This window comes from Spinacia oleracea, chromosome 6, assembly GCF_020520425.1.
Source record: "Spinacia oleracea cultivar Varoflay chromosome 6, BTI_SOV_V1, whole genome shotgun sequence".
Classification (NCBI taxonomy): domain Eukaryota; kingdom Viridiplantae; phylum Streptophyta; class Magnoliopsida; order Caryophyllales; family Amaranthaceae; genus Spinacia; species Spinacia oleracea.
Window position 1 is genome coordinate 28,151,526 of NC_079492.1, and position 20,062 is coordinate 28,171,587.

At 37.4% G+C, this 20,062-nt stretch overlaps 1 protein-coding gene and 1 long non-coding RNA gene across 4 annotated transcripts; both read left to right on the top strand.

Moving 5' to 3' along the window:
* The first annotated feature begins 6,519 nt into the window (after window positions 1–6,519).
* LOC130464203 (eukaryotic translation initiation factor 2 subunit alpha homolog) lies at window positions 6,520–11,352 on the top strand. 3 transcript variants are annotated; one of them, XM_056833664.1, is made up of 5 exons: window positions 6,520–6,708; window positions 7,275–7,331; window positions 7,425–7,511; window positions 7,586–7,713; window positions 11,082–11,352. In XM_056833664.1, exons 1-5 carry the CDS (start codon window positions 6,700–6,702, stop codon window positions 11,191–11,193), a joined length of 393 nt encoding a protein of 130 aa, XP_056689642.1. In that variant the 5' UTR covers window positions 6,520–6,699; the 3' UTR covers window positions 11,194–11,352. The 3 variants fall into 3 exon arrangements, 2 of the variants coding, with proteins under 2 accessions (XP_056689642.1, XP_056689641.1); XR_008924551.1 differs by lacking the exon at window positions 6,520–6,708 and adding an exon at window positions 6,728–7,168; XM_056833663.1 differs by lacking the exon at window positions 6,520–6,708 and having other exon boundaries at window positions 6,735–7,331; window positions 11,082–11,348.
* A 5,690-nt stretch (window positions 11,353–17,042) lies between these two features.
* LOC110798236 (uncharacterized) lies at window positions 17,043–18,959 on the top strand. Its single transcript, XR_008923560.1, has 4 exons — window positions 17,043–17,478; window positions 17,570–17,642; window positions 18,255–18,365; window positions 18,466–18,959. It is a non-coding gene; the product is annotated as an uncharacterized lncRNA (long non-coding RNA).
* Window positions 18,960–20,062: the final 1,103 nt, after the last annotated feature.

Genomic DNA, 20,062 nt, shown 5'->3' on the forward strand with positions numbered 1-20,062 from the left:
ACCTTTCTCTAAAGTTGGAGAAAGAGCAAATGAACTATTGGGTTTAATCCATACAGATGTATGTGGACCAATGAGTACAAATGCTAGAGGTGGTTTCAGCTACTTTATCACTGTCACTGATGACTTCAGTAGATATGGTTATGTCTACCTAATGAAGCATAAGTCTGAATCCTTTAACAAATTCAAGGAATTTCAGAGTGAAGTAGAGAATCAATTAGGCAAGAAGATTAAGGCACTGCGGTCTGATAGAGGCGGTGAATATCTGAGCTATGAATTTGATGACCATCTGAAAGAATGTGGAATTCTATCAGAATTGACTCCTCCTGGAACACCACAATGGAACGGTGTGTCGGAACGGAGGAACAGAACCTTGCTAGACATGGTCAGGTCAATGATGGGTCAGGCCGAACTTCCATTAGAATTTTGGGGACATGCACTTAATACAGCTGCACTCACTATAAATAGAGCTCCGTCTAAAGCTGTTGAAAAGACTCCATATGAGTTATGGTTTGGAAAGCCTCCAAAAGTGTCTTTTCTTAAGATTTGGGGATGTGAAGTATACGTCAAACGATTAATTTCAGACAAACTTCATCCAAAATCTGACAAATGTATCCTTGTGGGCTATCCAAAGGAAACAAAGGGGTATTACTTCTACAATACATCTGAGAACAAGGTGTTTGTTGCTCGAGATGGTGTCTTTTTGGAGAAAGATCACATTTCCAAAATGACAAGTGGGAGAAAAGTAGACCTCGAGGAAATTCGAGTCGAACAACAAACTCTAGAGAATGCTCAAGATGACATTCAGGATGAAACTCAGCGATCTTTAGAAGAATCTGGTGAGAATCATGGTCAATCTAGAAATGTTACCCCGCGTAGATCGCAAAGATATAGATCTCAACCGGAAAGGTACTTAGGTATTTTGACGAACGAGAGCTATGACGTTCTATTACTTGAAAGTGATGAATCTGCGACTTACAAACAAGCTATGACGAGCCCTAGCTCCAAGCAATGGCAAGAAGCCATGCAATCTGAATTAGACTCCATGTCTGAAAACCAAGTATGGGATTTGGTCGATTTGCCAGATGGCTACCAAGCCATTGGAAGCAAATGGGTTTTCAAACTGAAAAAGGACAAGGATGGGAAACTTGAAGTTTTCAAAGCTAGATTGGTTGCAAAAGGTTACAGGCAAGTCCATGGCGTGGATTACGATGAAACCTTTTCACCAGTTGCAATGCTAAAATCTATTCGGATAATGTTAGCAATCGCTGCATATTACGATTACCAAATATGGCAGATGGATGTCAAAACTGCTTTCTTAAACGGTGTTTTAACAGAAACTGTGTTTATGACACAGCCTGAAGGTTTTGAGGATCCAAAGAATGCTAAAAAGGTATGCAAGCTAAAGAAATCAATCTACGGATTGAAGCAGGCATCCAGGAGCTGGAATATACGTTTTGATGAAGATGTCAGTGACTTTGGTTTCATCAAGAACGCAGACGAATCTTGTGTATACAAGAAGGTCAGTGGGAGAAAAATTGCTTTCCTAGTATTATATGTCGACGACATATTACTTATCGGAAATGACATTCCTATGTTGAACTCTGTCAAGATTTGGCTTGGGAAATTTTTTTCGATGAAGGATCTAGGAGAAGCATAGTGAATATTGGGCATCAAGATTTACAGAGATAGATCTAAAAGGATGATTGGACTTAGTCAAAGCACTTATATCAATAAGGTGCTTGATAGGCTCAAGATGGCAGACTCCAAACGAGGCTACCTACCCATGTCTCATGGAATAACTCTAAGCAAGACTCAGGGCCCAAAAACACTTGATGAGCGTAGACGAATGAATGGGATACCATATGCATCATTGATTGGTTCAATAATGTATGCTATGATATGTACACGCCCGGATGTTGCGTACGCACTCAGTGCTACGAGCAGATACCAGTCAGACCCAGGAGAGGCGCATTGGACTGCTGCCAAGAATATTCTGAAGTACCTGAAAAGGCACAAAGATGACTTCCTGGTCTATGGTGGAGATGATGAATTAATTGTTAAAGGCTATACGGACGCAAGTTTCCAAACCGACAAAGATGATTTCAGATCACAGTCTGGGTTTGTCTTCTGCCTCAACGGAGGTGCAGTAAGCTGGAAAAGTGCTAAGCAAAGCACCATTGCGGATTCTACAACTGAAGCGGAGTACATTGCTGCACATGAAGCAGCAAAGGAAGCTATATGGCTAAGGAAGTTCATAGGTGAACTTGGTGTAGTCCCCTCCATTAAAGGACCAATAGCCCTGTATTGTGATAATAACGGAGCTATTGCACAGGGAAAGGAGCCTAGACACCACCAGAGAGTCAAGCATGTACTTCGTAGATTTCACCTTCTACGAGAGTTCGTTGAAAGATAAGAAGTCGAGATAAGCAAGATTGGAACTGATGACAACATATCAGATCCATTGACTAAACCTCTGCCGCAGGCGAAGCACAACTCGCACACTGCAGCTATGGGAATCAAGCATATTGGAGAATGACTTTGATATCCTTGTTTAATGTTTTAAAGTTTTAGAGTTTAAATCTTTGTAAAACATTATTGGTTAATCATTCACAATAAATGAAAAGAATTCATTTTTCCATTTAATTTGTGGTTTATTAAATGATGAGTCCCTTCAATTTGACGATATATTCAAGATAGACTGCCAGGACCAGTCCTGTGACTAAGAAATGTCTATCAAGTGAACTTGAATGTCAAAGGTTGAAAATGGTCCCTAGTCAGAGTTTTCTATAAAATTGGAGGCATAGAAAACGTTAGACGATTAGAATGCAAGATGACTAGTAGCTCTGTTTCTTGAACTATGTGGACATGGCAATGTCATAATCATTTGCATAGATACTTACTTTGGGAAGACTAGTATCGGACAAGAACTATGAAACTTTACTATAAGAGATGAAAATCTGTCATAAGTAAATTTCATTAATTGTATTAGACACTAAATCCTCAATACCTGAGTGATTTGAGATTACTTGTTTGAGAACTGGTTGCTTTGACGTTGACCAACCGTCGCACCGTAAAAGGAGGCTATAAAGGCAACGCTCAGGTAATCACCTATCAAACGAAGTCTAATCTCAAGATCGCAAGATTGGGATTGTCCTCCCATAAATCGGGATGAGATGCTTAAAAGTTGTACAAGGCCACTCGGAGAGCTAGAAACTGTGAAATGCATGGCCGTGCTCGGATGAATCATAGGCTATGATTATCTGTTTATTTGATCAGTTGAACTCTGAAACCGAGGAACACCTCTGGACATAATAAGGATGACAACTCTTACCTTATGTTCAAGAGCAAGCATCGAGTGACAAAGGAATTAGGAAATGCACACTTGTCCCTAAGGACAAGTGGGAGACTGAAGGAAATAATGCCCTTGGTCCAAGTATGCATTCTATGTTAAGTCTAATAAGTGCGGTTCAGTATTAATTAACAAGTTAATAAATTCAGTGAGATCAAGTGAGCTGAATGCCTAGCTAGAGGCCGCTTCAGTTCAAGTGGAATTAATGATATTAATCCACAGCTTACTCTTGACTGAACCCGTAGGGTCACACAAATAGTACGTAAACGGATCAAGTATTTAATGACATTAAATACTCCATCTATGGATATTCGGAATCGACGGATCTTGGTTTCAGTGGGAGCTGAGATCGTCACAAGCAAGAAATGAATACTCCGGAAACGATGATATTGGCAGAAACGGAAATATGGATCGTATCGGAAATATAAATATTATCCAAGTTGTAGATGTTGCCGGAAACGGAAACATGGTACGTATCGGAAAATATTATCGGAAATGGAAATATTGCCGGAATCGGAAATATTGCCGGAAACGGAAATATTGTCAGAATCGGAAATATTATCGGAATTGGAAAATAGTTCCGGAAACGGAAATATTAAATATTTGTTCGAAACGGAAATTGATTCCGGAATCGGAAATATTAAATATTGTTCGTATCGGAAATGAATTCCGGAACCGGGAATTTAATCGGAAGCGTATCGTACGAATAAGCATCGGACGAGGCCTGCCGGACGAAGGCCCAGCACGAAGCCAGGCCATCGCCCAGCAAGCCAAGCGCGCCACACAAACAGCCAAGGCCACGCCAGGCCCAGCGCAAGGCCAGGCCCAGCAGGCCGTGGCAGCGCGCACAGCGCGCGCAGCAATGGGCTGCGTGCTGGGCTGCTGCTCGCGTGGGCTTGCGGCTCGCGTGGGCCGAGCAGCCGTGTGGGCTGTGCGCGGGCATGGCCTGCACGCTCGTAGGTTATGCTCGTGTAGAGTTTGTGTTCACATACGAAACCTAAATTGTATAGGATTTGTTTGATGATTAAATTCCTAATCCTAAAAGGATAAATATTAATTAATTAGAGTCCTACTAGGATTCTAGTTTAACTAATTAGTATCCTAATAGGATTCCAGTTCCTTTTCCATACCTCTATAAATAAGGGCCTAGGGTCATTATTTGCAGGAACGATTGAAGTATTCAAAGGGTAAGTTTTTGAAATAAAATTAGTCATACACTTGCAAACACTAGCCGAAAATCCTAGCAACCTTAAGGGCGATTCTAGTTGGTCCACATCCTAGTAGGATTACAATTCCTAATAAAGTTCTAAATTAACAAATCCACATCCTAGTAGGATTACAATTCCTTTTCCATACCTCTATAAATAAGGGTCTAGGGTCATTATTTATACACAAGTTTTAAGTATTCAAAACTAGGATTTTTAAGCAGAAAAATCAGCCATAACTCTTGCCCATTTTGCCGAAAATAAGTAGTACCTTAAGGGCGATTCTAGTTGGTCAATCTTAAGGCGGATCCGGACGTACTGTGGACTATCTACGGAGGGACGACATTTGGAGTCCTAAAGACTTGTTCTTGTTCGGTTCGGGCGCAGCTAGGGAAGGCACGCTACAACATGTATGCATCAATACTATGCTAAATGATTATGTGAATATAATATGCTTTCCTGGCTTTATGGTTTTTCCGCATGATTTATGAATTGTCATATGTATCATAACCTAACAGAAACAATTTTCAATCAATCAAAAAACAAACATGCCGATCAAGAGGTCTTTATAATAAGCTTGTAATGGGGCTAGGTAAGAAGAAAGGGTAGGGTATAATTTGGGAAAAAGTGAGAGTAAGGTCCAACTCGGGGAGCAAAGGTGAACTATATGTGTCGGCGTGATAATGCCGAAAATCCATCTCCATCGAACCATGAAACTAGAACAATCAACCAAGTTATAACCAAGGGGAAAAACATAATATAATGCCAATGATCTTTCTTCAATCCCCTTTCCTTGCCTTCAAACTACATACAAAAATGAAAAACGTATTTTTTCTTTTTCTCTTTTTTTTCTTTTTCTTTTTTCTATTTCTATTTCTATTTTTTTTCAAATTTGAGAAGAAATAAATTGATGAAAGCGAAGTACAAAAATAAATACTAATGCTAACTGTTACAAGCTTGGGTGCCAACAATAATATACACCATTTTCGAACCACAAATCCAAACATAGCCTCGAACCACGAACTATTGGCTTAGTGTGCCAATCAATAAATATCAATGAAACCATTACGATCACCGAAGCTCCCCCAAGCTAGACTCGGGACAAGTAACCAACGGGGTTAATAGGGCTCAATTTTCTGGAGTTAAAAGAATAAACGGACAAGGGTACAACATGGGTATGAAAGGCAGGAACTAATGTTTCTAAATTCGTCTGAAGGCTTCCTAAGAGAATGGCCTTTGTCATACGCGGCATGCGTGAGTTGCAACTAAACTACTAATGAATTTCAAGCCAAAGTCATACGATAAAAAGTCATATCAATCACACAAACACATAGTAAGGTGACCTACAAGGTAATTGGCTAGCTATTCTTGACACGAGACCAACAATGCTAAGCAGTTATCAATGTATAGCATGACCGACTGAACTTCAGAATCATAACTAAGTTAAAAAGAAGCTCGAGAGAGTCAAGTAAAGCCCGAACATAGTTTGAAAGTCAATTGCACAATGCAGGGTATAAAGACATATGAATGCAAAAATTGCAACTAAATTGAACAATAACACTAGGAAAGCAATACATTTTTTTCGTTGCACGTAAACTCCCGCCCCTAATGGATGGTACAAAGCGTACAACACCTAAAAAAGCAATAAAACTATACTAGAAAGCAATAAAGATAGATATCCCTTCCCCAGGCTAAACAAAACACAGTGCCCTCACTTTGAAAATAACAACAAAATAACTCAGACAATAGGGAGATTTAAGCTCATATGTTCTGGACTAGAAGGTGTGGAATTATTTATGACAATAATTATACCTTTTTTTCCCTGCCTGTCAAAGAATCATGATTGTCTCCATCTGTGGATTCTTAAAGCAATTATTCTAATGCTTTGTTGGGAAAAAGTCGGGAATTACACGGTGTTGGTAATGAAGTTTTTTTTATGTCTACGGTGTAATGTCCCATAGCCCCATAGGGTATTATTAAGCTAATTCATCTTCGCACTTATATAACTAAGAATCAACTTCTTATGATCATTTCTTTACTATGCATAACCTCATCTCTAGATGGCTTTTTAAATACACCCTGAAAATAAAAGATGGTTTTTTGAATACAAACAACAATTAGAGAAGCAGTTAGTGGAGGCCTTGGATGGTTCAGGTGGACATACTTAACCCTATCCAAACAGATTGACCATGAATATCAAAAAAATGTGGGAAGTCCTACCTTGTATATTTGGGCTCATATGTCACTTGGATTGCTGGAGGGATGTCCTTCTGATTCATAACTGCCGTGATATTAGATTATTTGTTGCTTAGATTTTTTGCACATGAATATTTTTTCACATTTTAGGATAATGTTGTTTATAGTGGGACCCGAAATTGGGTTTAGTTTATGTGGGTTATTTTTTCTGCTTAACCTTGAATACATGTATTGGACAAGTTTTTCAATTCTGATTGCTGGATATGTCTCTTTTACTATGGGCCTTTTATGTTTTCTCCAGTGTCCGTGCTCAATATCTGACCTGCTCAAGACTCATCATGTTTCCAAATTCATTGGGGATCTGTCTTCTGGATTGTATTTCTATTGTTATGCTTGATCTAACATAACCTCTTTTCTTGTATCGTTTCTAGTGTTTCCCTTTCTACTGAGTAGAAAATGAAATTTTAATTCCTGCCTGTTGGCATGATGGTCATATCTTCATGTTGCCTATTTTCACTATGCAGGATCTATACTTACATATTGGGTGGCCTCTGTATCGGAAATTTGCACATGCTTTTGAGGTAAGTATCTTAGTTCCTTCTTTTTTGTATGATCACCTTTACTTGTACTTCGCACTGAGGTAAATTACTTAAAAATTCGTTTCTTAATAATAGGCATTCAAGTCAATAGTGAATGACCCTGACACGTTTTTGGATCGACTTACTTATCAAGTCAAAGAAACCGGTCCTAATGGTCAAGAGGTATGCAAATTTACTCACTTTTCAGTTTTCATCGATGCTATTTCTGGTTCATCTTTCATATGCACGTACTGCAGGTAACAAAAGTGATCCCTGTTGTGACCCCAGAGATTAAGGAATCTCTGATTAATAATATTAGACCAAGGATGACTCCTCAACCTCTTAAAATTCATGCTTCCAGTTTGATTGAGTGCTTCATGTCAAGGTAAGTTGCTGGTTTTTATTGAACATATGATGTATAGGCACTATGTTCCAGTTTGTGGAACCACTTTGATGCAGGTCTTGGAGTATTAGATGTATTAGGCACAATATTCCAGTCTGTTTCTACAGATTGGTCCTAGGAAATTGAGTCTTGTGTAGGTATAGTGGCTTCCATTGTTATTGTTAACATTATTTCCAATGAAGGAGGGTGGTGCATGATGATAAAGGAGACAAGAAAAAAGATGATATAGATAAAAATTAATTAGTTTAGAATTATTGAGAAAACAGGCCGAAATGTCTCATGAGTCATGATGTACTGAATTTTGTTTGACCCACTGCTCAAAGGATAATCTATAGCAACAATTTCATTAATGGATTTTTTCTTGTAAAATGGGCTAAACAATGTTAAATGGATTCTGTTTCTGAGAAATACTTTTTAAATTTTGTGGCCAAACACTACTGTTTCTAAAAATATTTCTCTAGAAACAATTTCTAGTTTAAGAACATCCAAATTTATGGATACAATTGTCAACCCTTTACATGTTTAAAATACTTAGTATTAGGTTGTCAATCCTTATTTTCATCTACTTTGGTCAATTTATGCACATTTAAGGCTCGTTCAATCCTTACATGTCATATTTTGACTAAAATAGCCGTTTTCGCTCCCAACTCTCAACTAATGACCCATAGGCGTGCATAACGAACTTGAAATGAGTCTTATAAACATATAACTAATCATATGAATAATGAAAAACGTTTAGAATATGGAAATAGGTTCGTTTGTTAGTAGTTGCGATTGGAAATGCCATTTTTGGCCATAAATGACCGATATCGACCCAAATGACCCTTAGGCGTGCATAACTAACTTGAAATGAGTTTCATAAACATAAAACTAATCATATGAATCATTAAAAAGGTATAGAATTTGAATATAAGTTCGTTTGTTGATAGTTGGGATAGAAAATGCCATTTTTTGCCATAAATGACCTATATCGACCCAAATAACCCATAGGCGTGCATAACGAACTTGAAATAAGTCTATAAACATAAAACTAATCATATGTATCATGAAAAACGTTTAGAATATGGAAATAAGTTCGTTTGTTGGTAGTTGGGATCGAAAATGCCATTTTTGGCCATAAATGACCTATATCGACCCAAGTGACCCATAGGCGTGCATAACGAACTTGAAATGAGTCTTATAACATATAACTTATCATATGAATCATGAAATACGTTTAGAATATGGAAATAGGTTCGTTTGTTAGTAGTTGGGATCGAAAATGCCATTTTTAGCCATAAATGACTTATATCGACCCAAATGACCCATAGGCATGCATAACAAACTTAAAATGAGTCTTATAAACATATAACTAATCATATAAATCATGAAAAAGGTTTAGAATTTGAATATAAGTTCGTTTGTTGGTAGGTGGGATCGAAAATGCCATTTTTGGCCATAAATTACCTATATCGACCCAAATGACCCTTAGGCGTGCATAAAGAACTTGAAATGAGTTTAATAAACATATAACTAATCATATTAATCATTAAAAAGGTTTATAATTTGAATATAAGTTCGTTTGTTGGTAGTTGGGATAGAAAATGTCATTTTTGGCCATAAATTACCTATATCGACCCAAATGACCCTTAGGCGTGCATAACAAAGTTGAAATGAGTCTTATAATCATATAACTAATCATATAAATCATGAAAAAGGTTTAGAATGTGGATATAAGTTCGTTTGTTGCTAGTTGGGATCGAAAATGCCATTTTTGGCCATAAATTACTTATATCGACCCAAATGACCCTTAGGCGTGCATAATGAACTTGAAATGAGTCTTATAATCATATAACTAATCATATAAATCATGAAAAAGGTTTAGAATGTGGATATAAGTTCTTTTGTTGGTAGTTGGGATCGAAAATGGCATTTTTGGCCATAAATGACCTATATCGACCCAAATGACCCTTAGGCGTGCATAACGAACTTGAAATGAGTCTTATAATCATATAAATCATGAAAAATGTTTAGAATGTGGATATGAGTTCGTTTGTTGGTAGTTGGGATCGAAAATGCCATTTTTGGGCATAAATGACCTATATCGGCCCAAATGACCCTTAGGCGTGCGTAACGAACTTGAAATGAGTCTTATATTCATATGACTAATCATAAAAATCATGACAAACGTTTAGAATATGGAAATAGGTTAGTTTGTTGGTAGTTGGGTTCGAAAATGCCATTTTTGGGCCATAAATGACCTATATCGACCCAAATGACCCATAGGCGTGCATAACGAACTTAAAATGAGTCTTATAAACATATAATTAATCATATGAATCATGAAAAACGTTTAGAATATGGAAATAGGTTCGTTTGTTGGTAGTTGGGATCGAAAATGCCATTTTTGGCCATAAATGACCTATATCGACCCAAATGACCCTTGGGCGTGCATAACGAACTCGAAATGAGTCTTATAAACATATAACTAATCATATGAATCATGAAAAATGGTTAGAATGTGGAAAGAGGTTCGTTTGTTGGTAGTTGGGATCGAAATTTTCATTTTTGGCCATAAATGACCTATAACGACCCAAAAGACCATAGGCGTGCATAACGAACTTAAAATGAGTCTTATAAACATATAAATAATCATTTGAATAATAAAAAAGTTTAGAATATGGAAATAGGTTCGTTTTTTGGTAGTTGGGATCGAAAATGCCATTTTTGGCCATAAATGACCTATATTGATCCATAGGCGTGCATAAAGAACATGAAATGAGTCTTATAATCGTATAACTAATCATATGAATCATGAAAAAGGGTTAGAATGTGGAAATAGGTTTGTTTGTTGGTAGTTGTTTTCGAAAATGACATTTTTTTGCCATAAATGGCCTATATCGACCCAAATGACCCTTAGGCTTGCATAACAAACTTGAAATGAGTTTCATCAACATATAACTAATCATATGAATCATGAAAAAGGGTTAGAATGTGGAAATAGTTCGTTTGTTGGTAGTTGGGATCGAAAATGCCATTTTTGGCCATAAATGACCTATATCGACCCAAATGACCCATAGGCGTGCATAACGAACTTGAAATGAGTCTTATAAACATATAACTAATCATATAAATCATGGAAAAAATTTAAAAAGTGTACTTAGGTTCATTTTTTGATATTTGGGATCGAAAATGCCATTTTTGGCCAAATATGATCTATATCGAGCTAAGTGAGCCTTAGATGTGCATAAAGAACTTGAAATGAATCTTAGTACACTCAGAAAGTTGTTTTCGCGACCAATATAATTTCTGTTTTCGCATATGAAACTTAATTTAATTTATTGGTTTGCATGTACGTTGTTCTTTTAAAGGTTTTCACAACTCCAAGGGAGGGGCCCTTCACCAAAGAGGAGTTGGATGAAGTTCGAGACAAGTGGGCTACTTACTTCAACGATTGTGAATTACCCTCAGTGTAATAATTAGAGCAGGCTTGTAGTTATTCGTGACTCTGACATTATTTTGTTATTTATCGAATTAATTAATTACATTTGAATTAATTCGGAAATATTATTGAAAATTTGAAATTTATATCATTTTTGAGGAATGTCAAGATGATGTTTGGTGAAACAGTATTCTATAAATTATGATGCAGAATTTTATATTGCAAAATATCAGGAATTATATTGCAGATTTTTATTTAAAAAAAAAAAAAATAACTCAAAAGTTGCCCTTGTTTGCAACAAGAGAAACTTATGTGAAGCTTATAAGTCGCCCTTGTTTCAAACAAGAGCAACTTATGTGAAGCTTATAAGTTGCCCTTGTATGCGACAAGGGCAACTTATAAGTTTCACATAAGTTGCCCTTGTGGCAAACAAGGGCAACTTATAAGATTATAAGTTGCCCTTGTTAAGGGCAACCTTTGATAATTTCACAAAAGTGACCCCCCCCCCCCATATGTTGCCCTTGCAATTGGCAACCTATAAGCCTATTTTAAGGGCAACTTATGATGTTTTTTCCTCTAGTGAACCACAATTTAAAATACTCCAATCAACCAGGACGTTGCATACTTCAAGATTCCACGATCAATCCCAACAAGCTAGCAATCCAATCAATAACAATATTCGCTCAATGCTAATAATTCAAACTCAACAACCAACGAGTGTTAACCAATCTCAACAAATAATTCATATAATATTCACAACCAACAACAACAATTCGAATTCAACAACCAATATTGATATCAAAATTCTCATTTTCTTTTCAAAAATCGATTCAAGTGAAAAAAGTTTAGGAAATGTTGAAATTTTGATACCATTTGTACACCACAAAGACAAGAATTTGGTTGCGAACTCACATGAATTCCGCAAACGAGCACCAATACTACATAATTTGCCAATGCCCACAAAGAACCAAAAACCCCCAAATTTATTTCAAAATTTAGGGTTTTAAACTCAAAAAAAAATAAAGGTGAATATGGGAGATTTGAGAGGTGGAGAGAAGGGAGGTGGTGCGGTGGAGGTACACCGACCACCAGTGCAGCGGTTGATGGTGGCTGGCGAGGGTGAAGGAAGGTGGTGGCTGGTGGTTCGTTGTTGCGTGGAAGGTTGTTGATGGGTGATGGTGATTGGGAAAAGACGAGAAAAGAGGGACGGCTGATAGGTGGTGCACCGGCATACCGGCTGTTGTGCAGGTGGTGCGCCGCCGGTTGGTTCTAGTGGTGCGGTGGGAGATGGCGGAGGGCGGCGGACGGAAAGGTGGTTGCTGGGGTGAAGAGAGGAGGGAGGGCGTTGTTGGGTGAGGGAGGAGGATGGGTTGTCGCGTCGGCGTACCGGTGAGACACGTGGGCGGCGGCGGTTATGATGTTAAGGTTTGACGGGTGATGGTGGCTGAAGGGAGATGGCCGGCGTCGGGGATGAAGGAATGTGGACGAGGAAGAACGGGCGGGGAGGTTTGGCGAGGAAGGTTCAAAGTGATTTTTTTTTGAAATATGGTTAGGCGGCAAATCCAACGTGGCCGCTGGATTGCCAACGAGCAGGGCAAAACTGCAGCAATTGGGGCGAAATCGGCCAGCGAGGCTGTTGGAGGGACGCTGGCTTTTGCGCTCAACAGAAGGGATGACTCAGCGCGGGTGCTAGTTTGTGTGTGTGTTGGAGCGAGCTGCACGTTTGTGTGCACAACAATAGATTGGTGATGCTTATCGTTGTATAATCGTGGTTCGCTAGAACTTGTCGATGCATTGGAATTCCCGGAATTAACTTGATCTTGCACCTACACATCCTAAAAAAATGCATGCACCACTAAACTCAAAAATTACAATTGTTAGTGAAATTAAACACACAAAGAAAAAAAAAATATGACTAACGAAAGAAATTACGAAAAAGAAAACTAAACTAAAAATTAAAATAAAAGAAGAATTCAAGTGAACTCAAAATAAAATATTTTTGTTGTTTTTAATTATTATTTTTTGATAAATTAAAAATAAAATAAAATAGAATACTAAATTAAGATGGAAATAAATGCAGAAAATTGAAATGAGTGAAAGTTAGAAATCGGGTTGCCTCCCTATAAGCGCTGGTTTTAGGGTCCCGCTCGACCCTACTCAAATTGTTAATCCAAAGAATTCAATGCCTTAAGTAATTTATCAAATGCCCCTGCAAACATGTCATTGAACACTACGTATGGCTTGAGTAAAACCACATTCATCCTCGCAAATAGGTTATTAGATAAGTAAGCAGAAAAAATAAAACCAAAAGAAAAAGAATCAGAAGTAGAAGTAGAAGAAAAATCAAAACAAAAAGTAAAAGGAGAATATTTACAACTTCCCTCTAATTTCTCCTCGGGCAATGTAAACGTTTTAGAATGAGCATCAAGGTCAGCAAGGTCAAATGTATCATTGAATGGAGACCTATTGGTAAAGTATGAAAGACTTAACATGGAGGATGAAGGAACAAGATCAAGCCTCCGCTAGAACGGGACATAGGGGGGAGGAGATATAGGCTCAACATTAATGCTTTTACCTACAATTCCATCCTCGTGAATAAACTTGTCACTAAAATCTTCAACCATAAGTTTCGCAACGAATGGTTTCTCAACCATCGATTCTACAACCATTAGTGATTCTTCACCCTCCAAAGTCTCCGTTATATCCAACTTTTCCTCATCAGTACCAAAAGTCAAATGATAACCTTCCTTTAATGAACTAACATTCTTAACAAATCCACCATCATCATCATCATTATAAAGGATTTTCATGTCACAATAAGATGGTTAAAGTTGGAAATTTTGCATATCAAATCGAAGGAAAGGGTTGACAGTACTAACATATGACTCGCTATAGGGACAAAGAGAAGTATCATGGTCATGACAATGACAACAAGAACAATAATACGGGGGAGGGGTGTGGGTTTGAAGAATAGGAAAAGAGAAATTTTGCAGAGTAGGTTCAACAAACATTGTCATCTCCCACTCATATGTATCTCTAGCTAATTGCTCAATCAAATCCCAACACTCTTCTGGAGTCTTCTCCACAAATATATAACTACTCATGGAATCCAACACCAATATTTTATCTTCATTCAATCCCTCATAAATCACCATACATAGTTCCCATTGTTCAAAAATATGATTTGGACCAAGAAAGTCTCCGAGCCTATAATAATATCTCCAAAACACTTCATTCTCGAATTGAGGAAAACAAATAGAAGCCATTATATATATATATATATATATACATATATATATATATATATATATATATATATATATAAGGAATTTTATACATAAACCGAAAAAATATATACAATGTAGCCTCACCAAAAATAAAAGCTAAAAAGAAAAATAAAACCGTCTCCCCGCAACGGTAACCTCGTACACCCGTCAAAAATAAAATCCTAGCGAAACCTGCTAACAATGTAGTAGGGTAAGCAGGGTCGATTCCACAGAGAGATGAATATTTAAATCTAGCTTTCAAGGTATAGCGAAACTAACAATGTCATGAAATTTGGGATTGAATGTTTAAACTACAATAAATAGGAAAATAAACTAAAAGATCTAGGGCAATGGTTCACCATGATCATAGTTCAAAATCAATCAAATCATCATCAACAATTCAAGTATTCAAAGTATCTAGAGCACGAGTAAATCCTACGGTCGGGTCTTAACACTCTCGATTCAACATATGTAGTACGGTCACTAACATCATCAGAATTGCTAGTTGTAGGTAAGCCTCAAAAGTCGATCTTTCAATTCTAAACCATATTAGCAAGATTTAATCAAACAATTGATCAGATTGCAAAGATTAAAGATATAAACCTAATCAACTATATCAATGAATAATGAAACATCAACAATAATAATAAAGATTCATAATATAAACATGGATTCCCAAAACCCTAGAAACAATCTACTCAACCATGAAATAAATAATGAAAATTAAGTCTAAAAATGAAAACATAATCAAAGCAATAAATAAAATAAAGAGAGAAACCAATAATACCTCAAAGAGTTGCATTAATGGAGTATGCTGAAAAACTAGGGTTCATGAAAGGAGAAGAGAGAAAAAGACGTCTATTGAAAATTCTAGGAAAATAAAAGCATTCCCTTGAAATATTTATATGCTTCCTAAATTCTAAACAAAATAGAAAAAAATAATAATTAATTAAGTTACGATTTAACTGAACGATCGCAAAACGAACGCACACGATTTCGCGCGGAAGTCAGTTGGGCGCATAAACCAGCGGGCCCCCTGGTCGGTCGCTGGTTTTCGCGCCCAAGGAGAAGAGTCGGGCCATCGTTTTGGGCTGTGGGCGAATCGGATAGTCAAGCCACCTTGTTTATGTCATAACTCTTGTTCTACAATGTCTATAGGGACGTGTGACCTGTCGTTGGAAAGCTCTTGAAGCCTACTTTCTAGCCCAATTAAAATCGTCTCATTTCGACATGTAGAACTTGAGATATCATCAAAAGAGTGAACGCTTGTCCGTTTTGATGCTTAGAAAAATAGCGTTTAGCTTCGTTGTTGACTCAAAATTATCCCTAGAGACATGTAATGATCCTCGAGTCAACATCCCATCCGTTCATCATCCAAATCAACTCATGACACTCCGAAAGCATCCAAATGACCGTAAAATCACCTGAAACATCATAGAAAACACAAACGAGGCGTAATAGAGTACGACAATGATAACTTATGCAAATGTGACCCTAAATGCAACTAAAATGATATAAATGCCTAATAATGCAACCTAAATGTGCCTAAAATACCCTATACAAATATGACTCATCAATAAGCAGCATTCCATCGGAGTGGAAAGCCATGGCCATCATCCAAATTGACCAGTCCCTGTTAACCAGAGTGCCAATAGGGTAAACTCCAGCTATTGAGACCAGAGAAAGTCTGCAGTAAGGATAAAGAAACCAAAAAATACAATTGTTAATCACGGAAAGCTTAGATAAACTAAGAGAGTGAAAGCTTAGATCAGATTTATTGCACAAAATGTTACAAAGTAGGGAAATATCAGTAGGTAGAGTTGCATAGGGACTCCAGAAAAGAGGGGAATAAAAGCACTCAGGTAAAAAGAAGTTAATTCTCTTTACTACATCATAGGTGCACAAAATGGTGAACGACCTAGCCAAATTTATCTTCAACCAGGCAAAGAGCTTCCCAAGAACTGGGTACCTCCATTTACAAGGGAGTCAACATGAATACTAGGTTTCACCAAATCTCTGATCAAGGCAAAAACCCGTTCATCAGATACCAGCAACTGATACACATGACCAATAGGATCCCAAGCAAAATTAAGTCAGGCATTTCAAAAGCTATATAGGATACATGAGAGACTCCCATTACTGAAACCATAATAAACTTTATAATATCATTGATAGTGGTTATGTAACACCCCGTATTTTTAACCCTCTCTTATTATTCTGTAATTTCGATTATTAAATTACATCCTATATTTTTCCGATATTATTTTTATTTATCGTATTATGTCTACCTTTTTATTGTGACATAATACCATTTAATTGAGCCCAATTTATTTTTGTACAAGCCCATTTCATTACTCCAAAATCTGATTTTATTCTTTGATATGAAAATTACACTTTTGCCCTTAAAATGTCAAAATTCCAATTGTGTTCTTTTTCCCCATCTTCTTTATACGTGTAATGGCCATAGAAGAGCTTGGTGAGCAAGCAATTTGACTTCTCTTCTTTTCTACAGCTGTCCAAATACATGGCAAATTTTCATTTCTCTACTCCTTCTATGCGTGGCATTTTGCTGCCAATTGTCTAAATTCTATTCCTATTTTCATGACTCACCCATGACAATCAATTGTATAAATAGCACCCACATTACCGGTTGTCTTCAAGCTCAAAACCCCAACTGAATTTGATAATTTAATCCAAAAACCCCATTGATACAATTTGGAGTTTTCTCCTCTGTCTTACTTTCTGTTTCGGCCACCCCTGTGGACCACCACTACTACCATCTCCGGCTGAAAAATTCCAGTCAGCCACCCGATTTCATAACTCCGACCCGGCGCCACCATCTCTTACTCGTCGGAGTCCACCATCCCTTGCTACTATGGCGCATTGTTGCGTGAGCTACTGCTCTGTTCTCGTTGTTGTCTGCTACTGCATCTTGTTTTCATCTCATATCAATATAACCTAAAGTATTATGTTATGGGCCTCCCATCATTTAAAGTGGGTCATGGGTTTTAATTGAGGGAGCAAGCACCACTTGGGATTCTTCCAGCAAGTCACGTATAAGTAAGCTAATGAGTTAGTACTTTGTTTTCTTTAGACATTTATTTTAAATATATGATTAAGCAAATGATGAAATTTTATTATTCATATTAAGGTTGTCAACATAACTAATTTTGAGGATTACTAATTAGTACGGAGCTCATGGGGGATTAAGGTTAAGCATCGAGGTAATTATTATGTCTAGCATTTTATTCTACATGTCCGTATACGTTATGTAATACTTATGTCCAGCAATTATGTTTATGTCCGTATGTGTATTATGTGAGACTACATGATTTTTATGTGATTTATGTGCTAAATGATATGATATATGTTTATATTTATGATTATGATCATGATGATATGTTAAAGTATTTTATTATTTTATGATGTTAAAGACGTTGTTCGGAAATAATTATGATATTTAAAGACGATGTTGCTTTTGTCGGCCTGGAAAAGTGAACTGAACTAGTAAATGGGCAAGTTACAGGTGGAGGTAAGTTAAAGTCAAAGTTAAAGTTAAAGGGAAACAGTTCCCCCCTGAAAAGATGTAAGAAAAGTCCCGCCAAAGCCTGTACTTGCCAATGAGCTGTAAAGGAAATGATTCCTTGCCGACACAGTTTTCAAGATAACGAGATTAAATTAGTTATTTTCGAACAATAAATGCTAATGATTGATATGTGCCAAATGATTTTCAAAATAAAACCGTTTTGACGGGCTGGAGTAATATTACTGAGTTTTCCACTCATTTTTGTATTTTCTGTGTTTTTCCTGTTTTCTATTTTTATGATGATGCACAGGTTCCATTAAGGAGCTCAAGTTGCGCAAACGATAGTTATTACTGGAGTTGGTTATTTATTATGGAGATATCGAGACGAGGAATTATTTACTATGGAAATCCTGTTATTGAGGTTGTTATAAGAATATTGATTTATATTTATTTTATGGGAAAGTTGTATTATTTATGGAATGTTTTTAAGGATTATTTTATTTGTGGGCCCATAGCCACAGGTCCCAGGATTAATTAAGCCTAATTCCGCTGCTAATGATCAGCTAAGTACGGTTTATTACCGATATTTAAGGAGTCGAAAAGTCGGGGCGTTACAGGTTACACTTAAAAAGCTGCTAAACAACAGTAAAACTAGCATAATCATGCACTAGGTTGCATAGCTGACTACAATCTTACAAAAACTAAAAGTATAAAGACTGTAGTAACAAATTAAAAAGGGACCAACAACCTGGAACAAAACTACTAAACCTTAAAGGCATAAAACACCAGTTAAGACTGGCTAGAAGAACACACACAAACCACCTCCTCTCCAAAAGCAAGTGAAGCCAGAAATACAAAATTAATCTGCAGAAGATGAAGGAGAGATCATTCATCATCCCTCTTTCTCCTCTTTGATTTATCAGCATCATAAGGTGGAGTACAAGCTGTGAACATTGGATCCTCATCATCAAAACCCTCACCATCATAGATCTCCAGCTCCATATCATTGACATACTCATTTTTTAGATCCCCCACACCTTTAAGCATCAAGTCCTTAGGGTTAAAATCAAGGAGAATATCCTCATAAGGTTGGAAAGTAGGAGGATCAAGGGTAATAGTGTTACCAGTAGACACTTGGAACTCTTAGAGACCTTGAAAACTATTGGCTAAGGGGATCACAGGGAGACCAAGCCCAATGTTGACTTTGGGAGAGTGCAGGGGTTTAAATTTTGAGTTAGTTCTTTTTGAGGAAGCCCTGAGATTGGCCCTTCTTCTTGGCACCACAGACAGCCAATTAGTAGTGGTAGACCCAGCTTCAACAGGCGCACCAGCAACATCAATGACAAATTAGCATCATCAAGTTATGCAATAACTAGCTCAAGACAGGATGGGGACGTTATGGACAAGTATTCAGGAAGTGCTTTGGGTCACCACACAAGGGAAAATCTCCCAAACACCTTCATAGGTCAGAAAGAACCCCTGAATATCATACCTAAAGTTAAGGGAAATAGACCTTGGCACTGACTTAGTGATATTAAGGTTAAGACAAACTCTAGCAAATTGGAATTCTTTAGCATTTTCAGAGGTGAATTTAACAAGCTTAATAGGGTGGCCAACAAAACTAACAATTTGGTTTAGATAATGCCAGGCCCAGTACTTAGTAGGTCCAGGTCCAGTACTTAGTAGGCACAAACTCACCCCAGGTTTTTCCAAAAGACATGTAGCCTCCAACATCTTGTCTTGATCCTGCTTAAGCTTGGGGCATCTACTGTGATGGTGGAGTTACTTGCATTACGAACCTTTTGGTGCAGCACTGTGTGGATTGTCCTGAGGTGTGGAATTCGGACCATGATCAGCACTGCTACTTCCCAGGAGAAGGGTGTCTGAGGCGGAACTTCTGAGGACGCAGGGAGTACTTGAATCACCAGGTAAACTGGTAAGTCCAAGTTCATGGAAAGTGGAGTTGAGTTCTTCTTAAGAAGTGAGACATAGCTATTGTTTTTTCAGGCTTGTTTGACAACAAGAGAGTGAAGATGCAGAAGAAGTAAGGACAATTGAAATAGGGCAAAGGAAGAAGGAAGAGGTCAAGAGTTAAAGTAAGAGAAGAATTGAGAGTGA

Bases quoted from the DNA above. Each gene is read 5' to 3' on its own strand.
- LOC130464203 (XM_056833663.1), top strand. From the start codon at position 7,251: ATGTTGCCTATTTTCACTATGCAGGATCTATACTTACATATTGGGTGG. The intron at 7,332-7,424 runs GTAAGTATCTTA...TCTTAATAATAG, and splicing joins AATTTGCACATGCTTTTGAG to GCATTCAAGTCAATAGTGAA. The intron at 7,714-11,081 runs GTAAGTTGCTGG...GTTCTTTTAAAG, and splicing joins ATTGAGTGCTTCATGTCAAG to GTTTTCACAACTCCAAGGGA.